Source organism: Haliotis rubra, unplaced genomic scaffold (genome assembly GCF_003918875.1).
Source record: "Haliotis rubra isolate DU_JTF1 unplaced genomic scaffold, ASM391887v1 Scf231, whole genome shotgun sequence".
In the NCBI taxonomy this organism is placed as follows: domain Eukaryota; kingdom Metazoa; phylum Mollusca; class Gastropoda; order Lepetellida; family Haliotidae; genus Haliotis; species Haliotis rubra.
In genome coordinates, this window is record NW_025766348.1 from 419,778 (window position 1) to 437,529 (window position 17,752).

Here is a 17,752-nt window from a genome sequence, read left to right on the forward strand (position 1 = left end):
GTATTTCCAGATGGTTGTATCACGCGCCGGAGCTCCCAAGTGTTTGAATCCTGTTTCACTATTGCATATTGTTGCATCCTGCGCCGGAGATCCCAAGTGTTTGAATCCTGTTACACTATTCCATATTGTTGCATCCTGCGCCAGAGATCCCAAGTGTTTGAATCCTGTTTCACTATTCCATATTGTTGCATCCTGCGCCAGAGATCTCAAGTGTTTGTATCCTGTTTCACTATTGCATATTGTTGCATCCTGCGCCAGAGATCCCAAGTGTTTGAATCCTGTTTCACTATTCCATATTGTTGCATCCTGCGCCAGAGATCCCAAGTATTTGAATCCTGTTTCACTATTCCATATTGTTGCATCCTGCGCCAGAGATCCCAAGTATTTGAATCCTGTTTCACTATTCCATATTGTTGCATCCTGCGCCGGAGATCCCAAGTATTTGAACCCTGTTTCACTATTCCATATTGCTGCATCCTGCACCAGAGATCCCAAGTGTTTGAACCCTGTTTCACTATTCCATATTGTTGCATCCTGCGCCGGAGATCCCAAGTATTTGAACCCTGTTACACTATTTCATATTGTTGCATCCTGCGCCAGAGTTCCCAAGTCGTTGACTCAATAATTTAAACTTACTGCATCACGCATGTGGGGCGTGCGGGACCAGCTGTATAAGGCGCCAGGCTCGTGATTCAGCGAGCATAAGATGCCGGAATCGAGCCCACTTGTGACCGGTTGTAAAAATCTTTGTGTCAACTTTGAGTGCAGTCTCTTTCAGTGTTGTCACAACCCCTAGTGTACAGTATACAACCCTGTGCACTCAAAAGAACACACGAATCCGTTGGTAAATGACCAGATGCTGGTCACATGAAAACGTGCAAACACCTAATTGCGGGTACAGCAACGTGCAGTAAACGAGTCAGTATTCATATCTCGTTTAATCATTCCCGAGTCTCCACTGGTAGACTTATGCATCAGTATTCTCCAATCTTTTAATCACGCATCAGTATTCTCCATCCACCAGTTGACACACATCAGTATTCTCCACTAGTTGACTCCCGCATCAGTATTCTCCTCTAGTTGACACACATCAGTATTCTCCACTAATTGACTCACGCATCAGTATTCTCCACTAGTTGACTCACGCATCAGTATTCTCCACTAGTTGACTCACATCAGTATTCTCCACTAATTGACTCACGCATCAGTATTCTCCACTAGTTGACTCACGCATCAGTATTCTCCACTAATTGACTCACGCATCAGTATTCTCCACTAGTTGACTCACGCATCAGTATTCTCCACTTATTGACTCACGCATCAGTATTCTCCACTAGTTGACTCACGCATCAGTATTCTCCACTAGTTGACACACATCAGTATTCTCCACCAGTTTACTCACGCATCAATATTCTCCACTCGTTTAATCACGTGTTCAGTATTCCCCACTAGTTGACACACATCAGTATTCTCCACCAGTTGACTCACGCATCAATATTCTCCACTCGTTTAATCACGTGTTCAGTATTCTCCACTAGTTGACACACATCAGTATTCTCCACCAGTTGACTCACGCATCAATATTCTCCACTCGTTTAATCACGTGTTCAGTATTCCCCACTAGTTGACACACATCAGTATTCTCCACCAGTTGACTCACGCATCAATATTCTCCACTCGTTTAATCACGTGTTCAGTATTCCCCACTAGTTGACACACATCAGTATTCTCCACCAGTTGACTCACGCATCAATATTCTCCACTCGTTTAATCACGTGTTCAGTATTCCCCACTAGTTGACACACATCAGTATTCTCCACTAATTGCCTAACGCGTCAGTAGTCTTCACTAGTTGACTAACGCATCAAAAGTGTCAGTATTCCCATCTCGATGCACCACGTTCCCAAGTCATTGCATTTCGTCTCAGACTTCACCACTAATTGAATTCTGTGTCAGTGTCACAATTCCCTGAATCACGAGTCATTCCCTGCATCAACAAAACTGCATTGTGTATAATGGAATTGCTACTACCAAAGTAGATCATAAATATTTATCACAATAAATTTTCTTAACTTGTCATAATAATTCCGTTGCTATGTACATGGTTTTATTACACCACACGAGTGTTTATAATGCAAAATCCACCTGAGAACATGGTTTAAACTGAAAAGGAAAACAAAAATGCTTAAAACTGTTATAAGGTACAAATGTTTTAGGTACATAGGCCACATTATTTAAAATGACAATGATCGCTGTATTTTGGAAAAGGTTCCTAACGGGTATTGTCTGGAAAGCATGATTTCCGGACTAATTGTGCTTCCTTGTATCCGTTTTTCCACAAAAGGAAAAGCATCAGGTTGGTATGCGCAGTAACGAAAAGTACTTTGGGTGGGTTTAACCGTGTCGTATGACCACTGAAATAAGGAATGCAACGAGCCCAGCACACATTATCTTGACGTCAGGAGGAGTGGGTGGGGCCAGACGGGATGGACGTAGGGAGAATGAGGGGTCCCGGCCTATCCCCCTGCACTGTCATATCGTGCCAGACCCAACCGTGTATTCTGATTAAACATTAATTGCGGGCTCCGACAGCCACTTGTACTTTCATGAGCGGGCATATCATGTTTCTAGTGTGGAATTCCAATTGCATTGTTTTAGTGGAGGGACAGGGAAGAGTTGACAGCGAGACGCGGCGTGGGGCAGCACTGCCTACCACAGCAAACAGACCGAACAGTAGGCCATCACTACCCTTTCCTTACTATGTCCATTTACTGCATTTATTGTGGACGCTATTCTGGACGACAGTGAAGTACAGGTATGTAAGCAGCATGCAAATCTACTGATCAACGAAAGGCAGTTATTGTGAGAAAGAAGGTATTACATTACCAAAAAAACTTGACGAGAAGCAGTCAATAAAAGAACTTCCCTGGTTAAACATTATTCAGAAAATCTTATCGCTTTTTATCCACTTGGTTAAGTTCTCATATAGCATTTCCATAACTGTCAGCTGGAACATTGTAGAGAGAGAAAGTCGGACATCACGTACAAATAACTTGTCTTACAGTAAAGTCGGTTAGATAATATGACGCTATCAGTTAAGATGACCTTAAAATACGCGATTTATTTCTATGCTCTAAGGACATCGGCAGCCACAATGTCCTGTAAACGCATGTCTTATGTCCTAGTCATGTAGTCGTTTCGGCCAATCTGCAATGTAACTCAGTACCTTTCGTCCATGTGGTGTATTGCTTAACAAGCACCTGCTTACGTTGTGCACAGAGATACACTGATACCAACACGATTAATTAACGTGGTTAATGAATATTTGGTTATATTCATTGTCCGACCACGGCAGTCTTTCGGGTTTTATTCTTCGTACAAATGCACTGGGGCTGCTTTGTGTGTATATAGGTATCAGTTTAAACTCTTCTGGTCGCCATCACAGACGTACATTTTAAATCATATGAAACTGAACTCTTTCTTATTGAAGTAAACCTGCAGAAACGAAATTGTGTAATTATTCTTACTGTTGTGTTTTGGATATAGTTATAAGATATTTCTCAATGTATGGAAGTACATACATTGTCTTTTATTGTTGGTCACGTTATGTGCTGAACCACATGAAGTTGTAATCAGGTTGCAACACAGTGAAATTAAAGTTTTCAGACATGATTGACTATATTAGACAAAACCTCAAGAATTTATGTTATATATACATACTTTATTAACCCTCAATATAACATATTGCCACACATGGACGCCCATGCAATGTCTGAAAAGGTTCCTTTGATGTGGAACAGATCCACTTTATCATACTGAATATTTCGTATTTCGGAAGCGCCACTTATCTGGGTAGCGCAGCCTTTACTTGGCCCTCGAGGCAGTGTATAGTTGGGTCGCACGAAAATGGGCAATGGGTACCCGCCCCCCGAATTCGATATGTTACAGACGAGGAGGGAGCGGTGGGGTGACCGAGGGGGGAAATGGGGGGCGGAATTGATAGTGAGGAGGGAGGGGGACAATGGAGGGTATTGTTTTCCCACGACAAGCAAGCTTGTAATGACTTCGAAAGAGATAAGACTACCTGTTACGCAGATAGGTGGCTAGCGGCGTGCCAGTCATACGTTTTAGGTATCACACAGATGGAGAGAATATGGCCGTACAAGCCACACACACATATGGAGGGTATGGACGTACCAGACACACACAGATAGGGAGAATATGGACGTACCAGACACACACAAATAAGCAGGAGTATTGACGTTCGTACAAGGCACACACAGATAGAGAGGGTATGGGCATACAAACCACACACAGATCGGGGTGAGGGGTTGGTGGTCGTGTGTTGCGTTGGATAGTTCTAGTAGATGGGAGTGTGGGCGTACCTAAATCACTAGAGGTTTGAGACATGGTCTCTCTTAATCGGCGGTTTGCGATGCTTTCACTCTGAATCACCATAGATAAGAGATGTGCTCTCTCTGAATAACCATATGAAATGTGGGTTTATTTCTGATCACACAATGTATGAGACATGGTCTCTCTAGATCTAAATGACCACAAGTATGAAGTACGGTCTCTAAATCATAGAGGGAAAGGGGGTAGCCTAATCGTTAAAGCGGTCGGTCGTGACGCCAAAGACCCTGGTTCGATTCCACACATCGGTACAATGTGTGAAAGCATAATGTGTGTCCTCCGCTGTTATATTGCTGGAATATTGCTAAAGGTGGCGTAAGACTTAACTCACTGGCTCCCTAAATCATAGAAGTTACTAGGTGATGTTAGGTGAAATTGGGTTTAAGGTCGTGCTTGAGAATATTTTGCTCATATGACGACGTGCATGCGTGTGTATGTGTATGTGCGCCTGCTTGTACTAGCCCAGACCGAAGCTGGTTTTATAGTGCTAGCCAATTGAGATACCATGCCGCAGTGAAGCATGAATACCCTACTCAGACACATTATACTGACTCCGAGCCGACCAGTCCTTGTTGTACCCATTAATGCCGAGCGCCAGACAGGGACCAACAAGTACCATATTTTAACGTCTTTTGGTATGACGCGGTCGGGGATCGACCCCGCGACCTTCCGCTCTCCGGGCGGACGCTCTAACCACTACACCACCGAGGCGGTAGAAGTTATAACTTTTATATCATCCGACTGGTCTTGGGCAGCGCTCTATGTTACCACCTGTGTTATTCTCCTTGTTTATGAGCGAACCATCAACTACACCTTAACAGTAGGTGCAGTTGTTTCCAGATAATCATGTTATTGTTTGCTGGTGATGTCATTCAAGTATTCCACAAAATATAACGGGATCCAAAAACAATGATAAAGTTAAAATAACTTTCGACCACTGATTAATCAGACAAAAGATCATGTAGGCTTATTTACCACAAGAATGCTTTTAAATCATTTCATTCAATCATTGACATTTGGAAAAACAAAATATTAAATGGTGAGATCGACCATTTCATCTGTATAAATAATAATAATAATAATAAGAGTATTTGTATAGTGCTGACTTCCACCACACATGGGCAACGCTCAAAGTGATGACAATCACAATCTGATTATTATTACCCCGGATAACCCAAGCTGCCTTTAAGGCGCTAGAAGGTTAATAGTCACATGAATCACCCCACCGGGAACCCATTTTCTTCTGGTTGAACAGAGGCAATTTGTAACAAACTCACTTGCCTAAGGTGGGACCACATTCCTTCGTTGTGAGGCAACTAGAAACTCTCAAGAGTCAAGCTGACAAACATGGTCACCCATCCAAGGTATCTCCGCGCTTCATATGTCGTTACATCATGAAACTTAACAAACTATTTCCTCACATAAAAGAACATTTTAGCTCTGTGAGATCCACTTGCTCCATACAGCGACTTTTTGTCTCGATGATTAATACAGAGAGAGAGATAATGTTTATTTGAGTCTCACTTTCTGTACATTGTCATAAAATGCATGCGTTTTGTACAAAAGTTAATAGTACAGAAACCACCCGTTAGGTTATGGGAGACTATATAAAATCAATAAAAACATTGTGAACCAACAAATATCAGCACACGTAAAATCGTATACATTTGAAGTTAACACGTACAGGTATGCATACATACATAACATATATACAACAAACATACATACAAACAAACATAAAATCACATATACAAAACAGCATACAACCGCACATAATATACGCATACACGCATACACGCATACATGCATGCTTGCATGCATGCATACACACACACATACATTCAGACCTAATACACGTATACACACATGCACCCACATACACACATAGACACATATGCATGCATGCACACACACACATACATACCCAATATACGCACGCATACACACACACACACACACACACACACATACATACATACATACATACATACATACATACATACATACATACATACATACATACATACATACATACATACATACATACATACATACACACATACACACATACATACATACACATAAATATACATGTATTATAATCATACATTGAATACCCACATATACTAGTATGCAGAATACAGATACCCTGCACACAATATCATTAACACAATACAAACAATACAATGAAGTACAATATAGTTACGTACATTCGTACTGCTGTTACAATGCCTAACATTCACACACCCTAGTGTTAATGAATGAAAGAGTAGAATATTAATACATTTAAAACTAAGATACAAGTAGTGTATAATATTTAAGATAATGATTGACGTCGTTTATACATGTTTGTAACTGTATCACAGAGGAGATGGACTATGTCTGGTGTGTTAATAGATGTGTAAATTTAGTAACTGAGGAGGAGTTATTGAAGGATGGATATACATCAGATTGTTTCATTGTTTGAAACAGGTCGTATACAGGCGTGGCTGTTATGTTGATGTTCATCAGCAATCTCACATCATTCTTAAGACCAAGGACGAAGCAGAATTAGAGATTTGTTAAAAACGGAGAGACATAAGTATCAATACAAGAACTTGTATTGCACATATTATGATTATTTCTATTTCGAGAAATGCAGTGCATTATGACTGATCCTGTCCATGTACACTCGGCACATGCGGATCATTCTATGTCCTGTATCAGTTTTTTCAATGAATCAGAGAGCGAGCGAGTGGCTGTTAGTGAGAGAGTCGGTGAGTTCAGGTTTGCGTAGCTTTGAACAGTATTTAATATATCAAGGTGTGTCAGCTTGACTAGGGAGGAAAGGACCTTCTTTTAGTATCATTATTTTCATGTATGTATGTAAATATGTACTCCTCACAAAACATTAAGCAACAAGTATTTTCAGTGTAATATCTTTATCAATCTCGATAGCGATTTTGCCGACATGTTACTGAAAGGTACATAATCAAAGAATACATAACCTTTAGCGACTGTCAAATTGATTTATCATTTGATAACATTGACAACATCACCCGAACACAACCACCCTCAGAACCAACATGCAGAATGTGTGGCATGAATGTTCTCCACATTTCACCCATGCACCCTGATCGGTGTAAACCTGCCTGTGATCATTCCTCTGGTACAACAAACGGGTCCTAACTCCATTTTTATGGATGATGCTGCCCGTTTATGGATGATAATGCCCGAGAAAGAGTTGTTAACGATATTGTTTAGATCAACAACATCACACATATGGACTGGTCTGCAAGGTCACTTGATCTGAATCCCATTGAACATGCTTGGCACATTATTGGAAGTCGTGTTTACCATGCCCATGTTCACCTCCAGACTCTGTATGACCTTGAGCAGGCGTTACAGAGAGAATGGCAGATCAATCCACCACAGCAACTTTAAAGGCTCATTTGGTCAATGCAAAGACGTGTAGAAGCTTGCATTTGTGCTCATGGTGGTCATACACGTTACTGAACACTGCTTCACTGTCCAAAACTGACTTGAACCTTAATGTTAACATTTTACTCCATCAATGCAGCACATGTTGCACGACTGTTTAACGGGTACATGCTTTTGATGATTTGTAAGTCTATTATTGCTCAATACCATTTCATTTCATTTTGTTAATCGTGTGTACATATGTTTCACCTTTCTATTGCATCATCCCATGATTTGCAATTTCAATAAATGAAAATGTATGAGAAAATGTAATTTGTGTTGCTGAACTTTTGGTGAGGAGTATAGTTAGGCGAAAACAGCCTTGCATGGTATTATCTTTGAATAAATCACCGCGAACGTTTCAAAGTATTTGGTATAAATACCGCTTACGTAGTTCCAAGTCGTTAACTTCACGAGTTGCGATGGAAATGGAAATGGGTACGTGTGTTTAAAATATTCCATCGACATATCAAGATTTTGGAGAAGACAAGATAAAATACCCAGTACTGTTCACTTGCCATACGTGGTTCATGTGTAGACGATATCATGACGTTATTAATTTTACAATGACATTGTTGAAGGTTCCCAAAAGCCTGAATTATGGCAGGTGTGATAGCGATGCCGGTTCCCCAGTATCCATCTCTATGCGTTCCTGTGCCAATCTACCCATGGACTACCACTCCATCAACACCCTCGTTACATACGGACCTCCATGGTCAGCGTTTCTACACGGCACCGTCTCAGTATGTCAGCAGCTACACCGTCAGCACCTGGTCTCAATGGCGGGCACCACCATCTTCAGCAGGCACCCTGGCCATGGACCTGTCAGCATCTTCCAAACCCTACAATGCAGCCCAGCAAGGTAGCCTCCTCTCAGTTAACAGAAGATTCTACAAACGCCCAGTACGCTATCAAATACTAGTATACAAACATACAAAGGTTTTCTTAATAAGAAATATTCTGCAGTGTCGCCTTATCTTTTTGGGGGGATCTCTAAACGTGTTTTTTTTATCATAAATAGCATTCCTCAAAATTTGTCTCGTTATGAAACAGCAAAAGGAGGAATGTGTTTTAGACCAGCGGATGTAAATAGTAGTGAATGAGGTTGAAAGCTGCTGTTTGTCTCTATCGTTATATGGATAGACATACATGATGGGATAAATCACCATGTAACAGAACTGAACAGCAAGAAAACCTTCTGCGTGGGGCTAAGAATTACTAAAAGGATTATATGAGAGGTTTTGGGACTTGCTACCGATAATAATATACAATAGGGCTTGACACATGGACGCACTCCTTCAGATGGGAAGCTTATGCTACATTGCTACTCCCAGGAAACGACTAAACATACTCTTCCACTGATATATGTACAGGTTTCAGAAAAGTACTGTTTGGAATGGCACAATGTTACTTTGAACCCAACACAGTGTATCATATGATATATATGTTTGTTGAACGCTTAATTACTTGTAGAAGTCTTCATTCCTTTTCCATGACAAACATATTAATCGAACTTGGTCCACTCGCTTGCAGGTTTTGACGAAGAAAACAGGAAAGCAAGATTCGACTTTGCTCACCTGGCTAAATCAGTGTCTGAAGAAAATGACTGCAGGACTCACTCAGTGCACAAGAACAGGGATGCCCAGATAATAAGTCACGTGATGGCAAACTGTTGCAGCGTCAGGTACTTGTGTAATGCATTTCGCGACTCCTTGACGTCTCATGCTTCAACTTTGTCCATGTCTTCATTCATATATACGTCGATGTAATACATTATATATTTACCTACAGCGGGTACGGTCCTGTACAGTTTGCACAGTCTTACACTCGGTGTGTGCAGTCCTATACACAATATGTACTGTCACATACACAGACTTTACTGTCCTATACACAATATGTACTGTCACATACACTGACTTTACCGTCCTATACACAATATGTACAGTCACATACACAGACTTTACCGTCCTATACACAATATGTACTGTCACATACACAGACTTTACCGTCCTATACACAATATGTAGTCACATACACAGACTTTACCATCCTATACATAATATGCACTGTCACATGCACAGACTTTACTGTCGTATACACAATATGTGCTGTCACATACACTGACTTTACCGTCGTATACACAATATGTGCTGTCACATACACATACACAATATGTACTGTCACATACACAGACTTTACTGTCCTATACACAATATGTACTGTCACATACACAGACTGTACCGTCCTATACACAATATGTACTGTCACAGACACGGACTTTACCATCCTATACACAATATGTACTGTCACATACACAGACTTTACCGTCCTATGCACAATATGTACTGTCACATACACAGACTTTACCGTCCTATCCACAATATGTACTGTCACATACGAGGACTTTACCATCCTATGCACAATATGTACTGTCACATACACAGACTTTACCGGCCTATGCACAATATGTACTGTCACATACACGGACTTTACCATCCTATGCACAATATGTACTGTCACATACACAGACTTTACCGTCCTATGCACAATATGTACTGTCACATACACGGATTTTACCATCATATGCACAGCATGTACTGTCACATACACGGACTTTACCATCCTATGCACAATATGTACAGTCACATACACAGACTTTACCGTCCTATACACAATATGTACTGTCACATACACAGACTTTACCGTCGTATACACAATATGATATGTACTGTCACATACACGGACTTTACCATCCTATACACAATATGAACTGTCACTAACACAGACTTTACCGTCCTATACACAATATGTACTGTCACATACACAGACTTTACCATCCTATACACAATATGTACTGTCACATACACAGACTTTACCGTCCTATGCACAATATGTACTGTCACATACACAGACTTTACTATCCTATACACAATATGTACTGTCACATACACAGACTTTACCGTCCTATGCACAATATGTACTGTCACATACACGGACTTTACCATCCTGTGCACAATATGTACTGTCACATACACAGACTTTACCGTCCTATACACAATATGTAGTCACATACACAGACTTTACCATCCTATACATAATATGCACTGTCACATGCACAGACTTTACTGTCCTATACACAATATGTACTGTCACATACACTGACTTTACCGTCCTATACACAATATGTGCTGTCACATACACATACACAATATGTACTGTCACATACACAGACTTTACTGTCCTATACACAATATGTACTGTCACATACACAGACTGTACCGTCCTATACACAATATGTACTGTCACAGACACGGACTTTACCATCCTATACACAATATGTACTGTCACATACACAGACTTTACCGTCCTATGCACAATATGTACTGTCACATACACAGACTTTACCGTCCTATACACAATATGTACTGTCACATACGAGGACTTTACCATCCTATGCACAATATGTACTGTCACATACACAGACTTTACCGTCCTATGCACAATATGTACTGTCACATACACGGACTTTACCATCCTATGCACAATATGTACTGTCACATACACAGACTTTACCGTCCTATGCACAATATGTACTGTCACATACACGGATTTTACCATCATATGCACAGCATGTACTGTCACATACACGGACTTTACCATCCTATGCACAATATGTACAGTCACATACACAGACTTTACTGTCCTATACACAATATGTACTGTCACATACACTGACTTTACCGTCGTATACACAATATGATATGTACTGTCACATACACGGACTTTACCGTCCTATACACAATATGAACTGTCACTAACACAGACTTTACCGTCCTATACACAATATGTACTGTCACATACACAGACTTTACCATCCTATACACAATATGTACTGTCACATACACAGACTTTACCGTCCTATGCACAATATGTACTGTCACATACACAGACTTTACCATCCTATACACAATATGTACTGTCACATACACAGACTTTACCGTCCTATGCACAATATGTACTGTCACATACACGGACTTTACCATCCTGTGCACAATATGTACTGTCACAGACACAGACTTTACCGTCCTATGCACAATATGTACTGTCACATACACGGATTTTACCATCATATGCACAATATGTACTGTCACATACACAGACTTTACCATCCTATGCACAATATGTACAGTCACATACACAGACTTTACCGTCCTATACACAATATGTACAGTCACATACACATACTTTACCGTCGTATACACAATATGTACTGTCACATACACGGACTTTACCGTCCTATACACAATATGTATTGTCACTTACACTGACTTTACCGTCGTATACACAATATGATATGTACTGTCACATACACAGACTTTACCGTCCTATCAACAATATGTACTGTCACATATACAGATTTTACCGTCCTATGCACAATATGTACTGTCACATACACGGATTTTTACTGTCCTATGCACAACATGATAATACTGTCACATACACGGACTTTACTGTCCTATACACAATATGTACTGTCACATACACAGACTTTACTGTCCTATACACAATATGTAACTGTCACATACACGGACTTTACTGTCCTATACACAATATGTACTGTCACTTTACACAGACTTTACCTGTCCTATACACAATATGATATGTACTGTCACATACACAGACTTTACCATCCTATACACAATATGTACTGTCACTTACACAGAGACTTTACCGTCCTATACACAATATGTACTGTCACATACACAGACTTTACCACCCTATACACAATATGTTCTGTCATTTACACAGACTTTACCGTCCTATACACAATATGTACTGTCACATACACAGACTTTACTGTCCTATACACAAAATATGTACTGTCACATACACAGACTTTTTTACTGTCCTATACACTATGTATGTACAGTCACATACACAGACTTTACCATCCTATATACAATATGTACTGTCACATACACAGACTTTTTACCTTCCTATAAACAATATGTACTGTCACATACACAGACTTTTACTGTCCTATACACAATATGTATATTGTCACATACACAGAGACTTTACCATCCTATATACAATATATACTGTCACATCACACAGACTTTTTACCATCCTATATACAATATATACTGTCACATACAACGACTTTTACCATCCTATATACAATATATACTGTCACATACACAGACTTTACCATCCTATATACATATATATGTAATTGTCACATACACAGACTTTACCATCCTATATACAATATATACTGTCACATACACAGACTTTACTGTCGTATACACACAATATGATATGTACTGTCACATACACGGACTTTTACTGTCCTATACACAATATGTACTGTCACTTACACAGACTTTTACTGTCCTATACACAATATGTACTGTCACATACACGATTCTTTACTGTCCTATACACAATATGTAACTGTCAGATACACAGATTTTACCATCCTATACACAATATGTACCGTCACTTACACGGACTTTTTACCTTCCTATAAACAATATGTACTGTCACATACACAGACTTTACTGTCCTATACACATAATATGTACTGTCACATACACAGACTTTACCATCCATATATACAATATATACTGTCACATGCACAGACTTTTACCATCCTATATACAATATATACTGTCACATACACAGACTTTACCATCCCTATACAATATATACTGTCACATACACAGACTTTACATCGTATATACAATATATGCTGTCACATACACAGACTTTACCATCATATATACAATATATACTGTCACATGCACAGACTTTACCATCCTATATATACTGTCACATGCACAGACTTTTACCATCCTATATACAATATATACTGTCACATACACAGACTTTACCATCCTATATACAATATATACTGTCACGTACACGGACTTTACCATCCCTATATACATATATATACTGTCACATACACAGACTGGACTTTACCGTCGTATACACAATATGATATAATTGTCACATACACGGACTTTTACGTCCTATACACAATATGTACTGTCACATACACAGACTTTACTGTCCTATACACAATATGTATTGTCACATACACGGACTTTTACCGTCCTATACACAATATGTACTGTCAGATACACAGATTTTACCATCCTATACACAATATGTACTGTCACTTACACGGACTTTACCTTCCTATAAACAATATGTACTGTCACATACACAGACTTTTACTGTCCTATACACAATATATACTGTCACATACACAGACTTTTACCATCCTATATACAATATATACTGTCACATGCACAGACTTTACCATCCTATATACAATATATACTGTCACATACACAGACTTTACCATCCTCTATACAATATGTGCTGTCACATACACAGACAGATTTTACCATCCTATATATACAATATATACTGTCACATACACAGACTTTACCATCATATATACAATATATACTGTCACATGCACGGACTTTACCATCCTATATACAATATATACTGTCACATGCACAGACTTTACCATCCTATATACAATATATACTGTCACATACACAGACTTTTACCATCCTATATACAATATATACTGTCACATACACAGACTTTACCATCCTATATACAATATATACTGTCACATACACAGACTTTACTGTCCGTATACAATATGATATGTACTGTCACATACACGGACTTTTACTGTCCCATACACAATATGTACTGTCACATACACAGACTTTACCTGTCCTATACACAATATGTACTGTCACATACACGGACTTTTACCTGTCCTATACACAATATGTACTGTCAGATACACAGATTTTACCATCCTATACACAATATGTACCGTCACTTACACGGACTTTACCTTCCTATAAACAATATGTACTGTCACATACACGGACTTTACCGTCCTATACACAATATATACTGTCACATACACAGACTTTACCATCCTATATACAATATATACTGTCACATACACAGACTTTACCATCCTATATACAATATATACTGTCACATACACAGACTTTACCATCATATATACAATATATATACTGTCACATACAGACTTTTTACCATCCTATATACAATATATACTGTCACATACACAGACTTTACCATCCTATATACAATATATACTGTCACATACACAGACTTTACCATCCTATATACAATATATACTGTCACATACACAGACTTTACCATCCTATATACAATATATACTGTCACATACACAGACTTTACCATCATATATACAATATATACTGTCACATACACAGACTTTACCGTCGTATACACAATATGATATGTACTGTCACATACACGGACTTTACCGTCCTATACACAATATGTACTGTCACTTACACAGACTTTACCGTCCTATACACAATATGTACTGTCACATACACGGTCTTTACTGTCCTATACACAATATGTACTGTCAGATACACAGATTTTACCATCCTATACACAATATGTACCGTCACTTACACGGACTTTACCTTCCTATAAACAATATGTACTGTCACATACACAGACTTTACCGTCCTATACACAATATGTACTGTCACATACACAGACTTTACCATCCTATATACAATATATACTGTCACATGCACAGACTTTACCATCCTATATACAATATATACTGTCACATACACAGACTTTACCATCCTATATACAATATATACTGTCACATACACAGACTTTACCATCATATATACAATATATACTGTCACATACACAGACTTTACCATCATATATACAATATATACTGTCACATACACAGACTTTACCATCCTATATACAATATATACTGTCACATGCACAGACTTTACCATCCTATACACAATATATACTGTCACATACACAGACTTTACCATCCTATATACAATATATACTGTCACATACACAGACTTTACCATCCTATATACAATATATACTGTCACATACACAGACTTTACCGTCGTATACACAATATGATATGTACTGTCACATACACGGACTTTACCGTCCTATACACAATATGTACTGTCACTTACACAGACTTTACCGTCCTATACACAATATGTACTGTCACATACACGGACTTTACCGTCCTATACACAATATGTACTGTCAGATACACAGATTTTACCATCCTATACACAATATGTACTGTCACTTACACGGACTTTACCTTCCTATAAACAATATGTACTGTCACATACACAGACTTTACCGTCCTATACACAATATATACTGTCACATACACAGACTTTACCATCCTATATACAATATATACTGTCACATGCACAGACTTTACCATCCTATATACAATATATACTGTCACATACACAGACTTTACCATCCTATATACAATATATACTGTCACATACACAGACTTTACCATCCTATATACAATATATACTGTCACATACACAGACTTTACCATCCTATATACAATATATACTGTCACATACACAGACTTTACCATCCTATATACAATATATACTGTCACATGCACAGACTTTACCATCCTATATACAATATATACTGTCACATACACAGACTTTACCATCCTATATACAATATATACTGTCACATACACAGACTTTACCATCCTATATACAATATATACTGTCACATATAATGCTGTCACATACACAGACTTTTATCCGTATATACAATATATGTACTGTCACATACACGGACTTTACTGTCCTATACACAATATGTACTGTCACTTACACAGACTTTTACTGTCCTATACACAATATGTACTGTCACATACACGGACTTTTACCTGTCCTATACACAATATGTACTGTCAGATACACAGATTTTACCGTCCTATACACAATATATACTGTCACATACACAGACTTTACCATCCTATATACAATATATACTGTCACATACACAGACTTTACCATCCTATATACAATATATACTGTCACATACACAGACTTTACCATCCTATATACAATATATACTGTCACATACACAGACTTTACCATCCTATATACAATATATACTGTCACATACACAGACTTTACCATCATATATACAATATATACTGTCACATGCACAGACTTTACCATCCTATATACAATATATACTGTCACATGCACAGACTTTACCATCCTATATACAATATATACTGTCACATACACAGACTTTACCATCCTATATACAATATATACTGTCACATACACAGACTTTACCATCCTATATACAATATATACTGTCACATACACAGACTTTACCATCATATATACAATATATACTGTCACATGCACAGACTTTACCATCCTATATACAATATATACTGTCACATACACAGACTTTACCATCATATATACAATATATACTGTCACATACACGGACTTTACCGCCCCATACACAATATGTCATATTGGTTAAAGTTACATATTGCGTATCGGACGTCACAATCCTAATACCTCTGTCGCAGTCTTATTAGACCTTGTTTGACTCGCGGAAAATTGATATAAGAGTCATCACATTGTAGGCAGTTTCTAGAATAATAAACAAAATACTAAACTCGCTTCCGTGAAATACCACTTTTATTAAACTCGTGACAGATTTAGTATCAAATCATTAACTTGTTTAATAGAATTGGTATTACAAGGAAGGTCGTTTAGTATCCTCTATACATATACAATGTCATACTTATTAGTGTTTGTCATCCCAAACACAATATGGTCAGTGTTGTACATGGTGTGTGTCTTCCTGTCGTCAGACGCTGAAAAAAAGGTGTGTACCGTCTTATACACAGTCTGTACCGTCTCATAAGCGGTGTGAACTATACATATTATCTAAATTCAAACGTTGATCTTGTGTACCGTCATAT

The 17,752-nt window shown here is 38.5% G+C and overlaps 1 protein-coding gene across 3 annotated transcripts in view; it reads left to right on the forward strand.

Annotated features, from left to right (window-relative positions):
• The first annotated feature begins 2,466 nt into the window (after positions 1-2,466).
• LOC124278108 (protein odd-skipped-related 2-like) overlaps positions 2,467-17,752 on the forward strand; it is a 43,458-nt gene continuing 28,172 nt past the window's right edge. For 2 of the 3 annotated variants that reach the window (XM_046713854.1, XM_046713855.1), the window contains exons 1-3: positions 2,467-2,815; positions 8,454-8,734; positions 9,406-9,556. In XM_046713854.1, coding sequence (XP_046569810.1) covers positions 8,473-8,734; positions 9,406-9,556 — 413 coding nt within the window. In that variant the 5' untranslated portion in view covers positions 2,467-2,815; positions 8,454-8,472. The remainder of the gene's footprint in view (positions 2,816-8,453; positions 8,735-9,405; positions 9,557-17,752) is intronic. The other variant, XM_046713856.1, reaches the window with a different exon arrangement.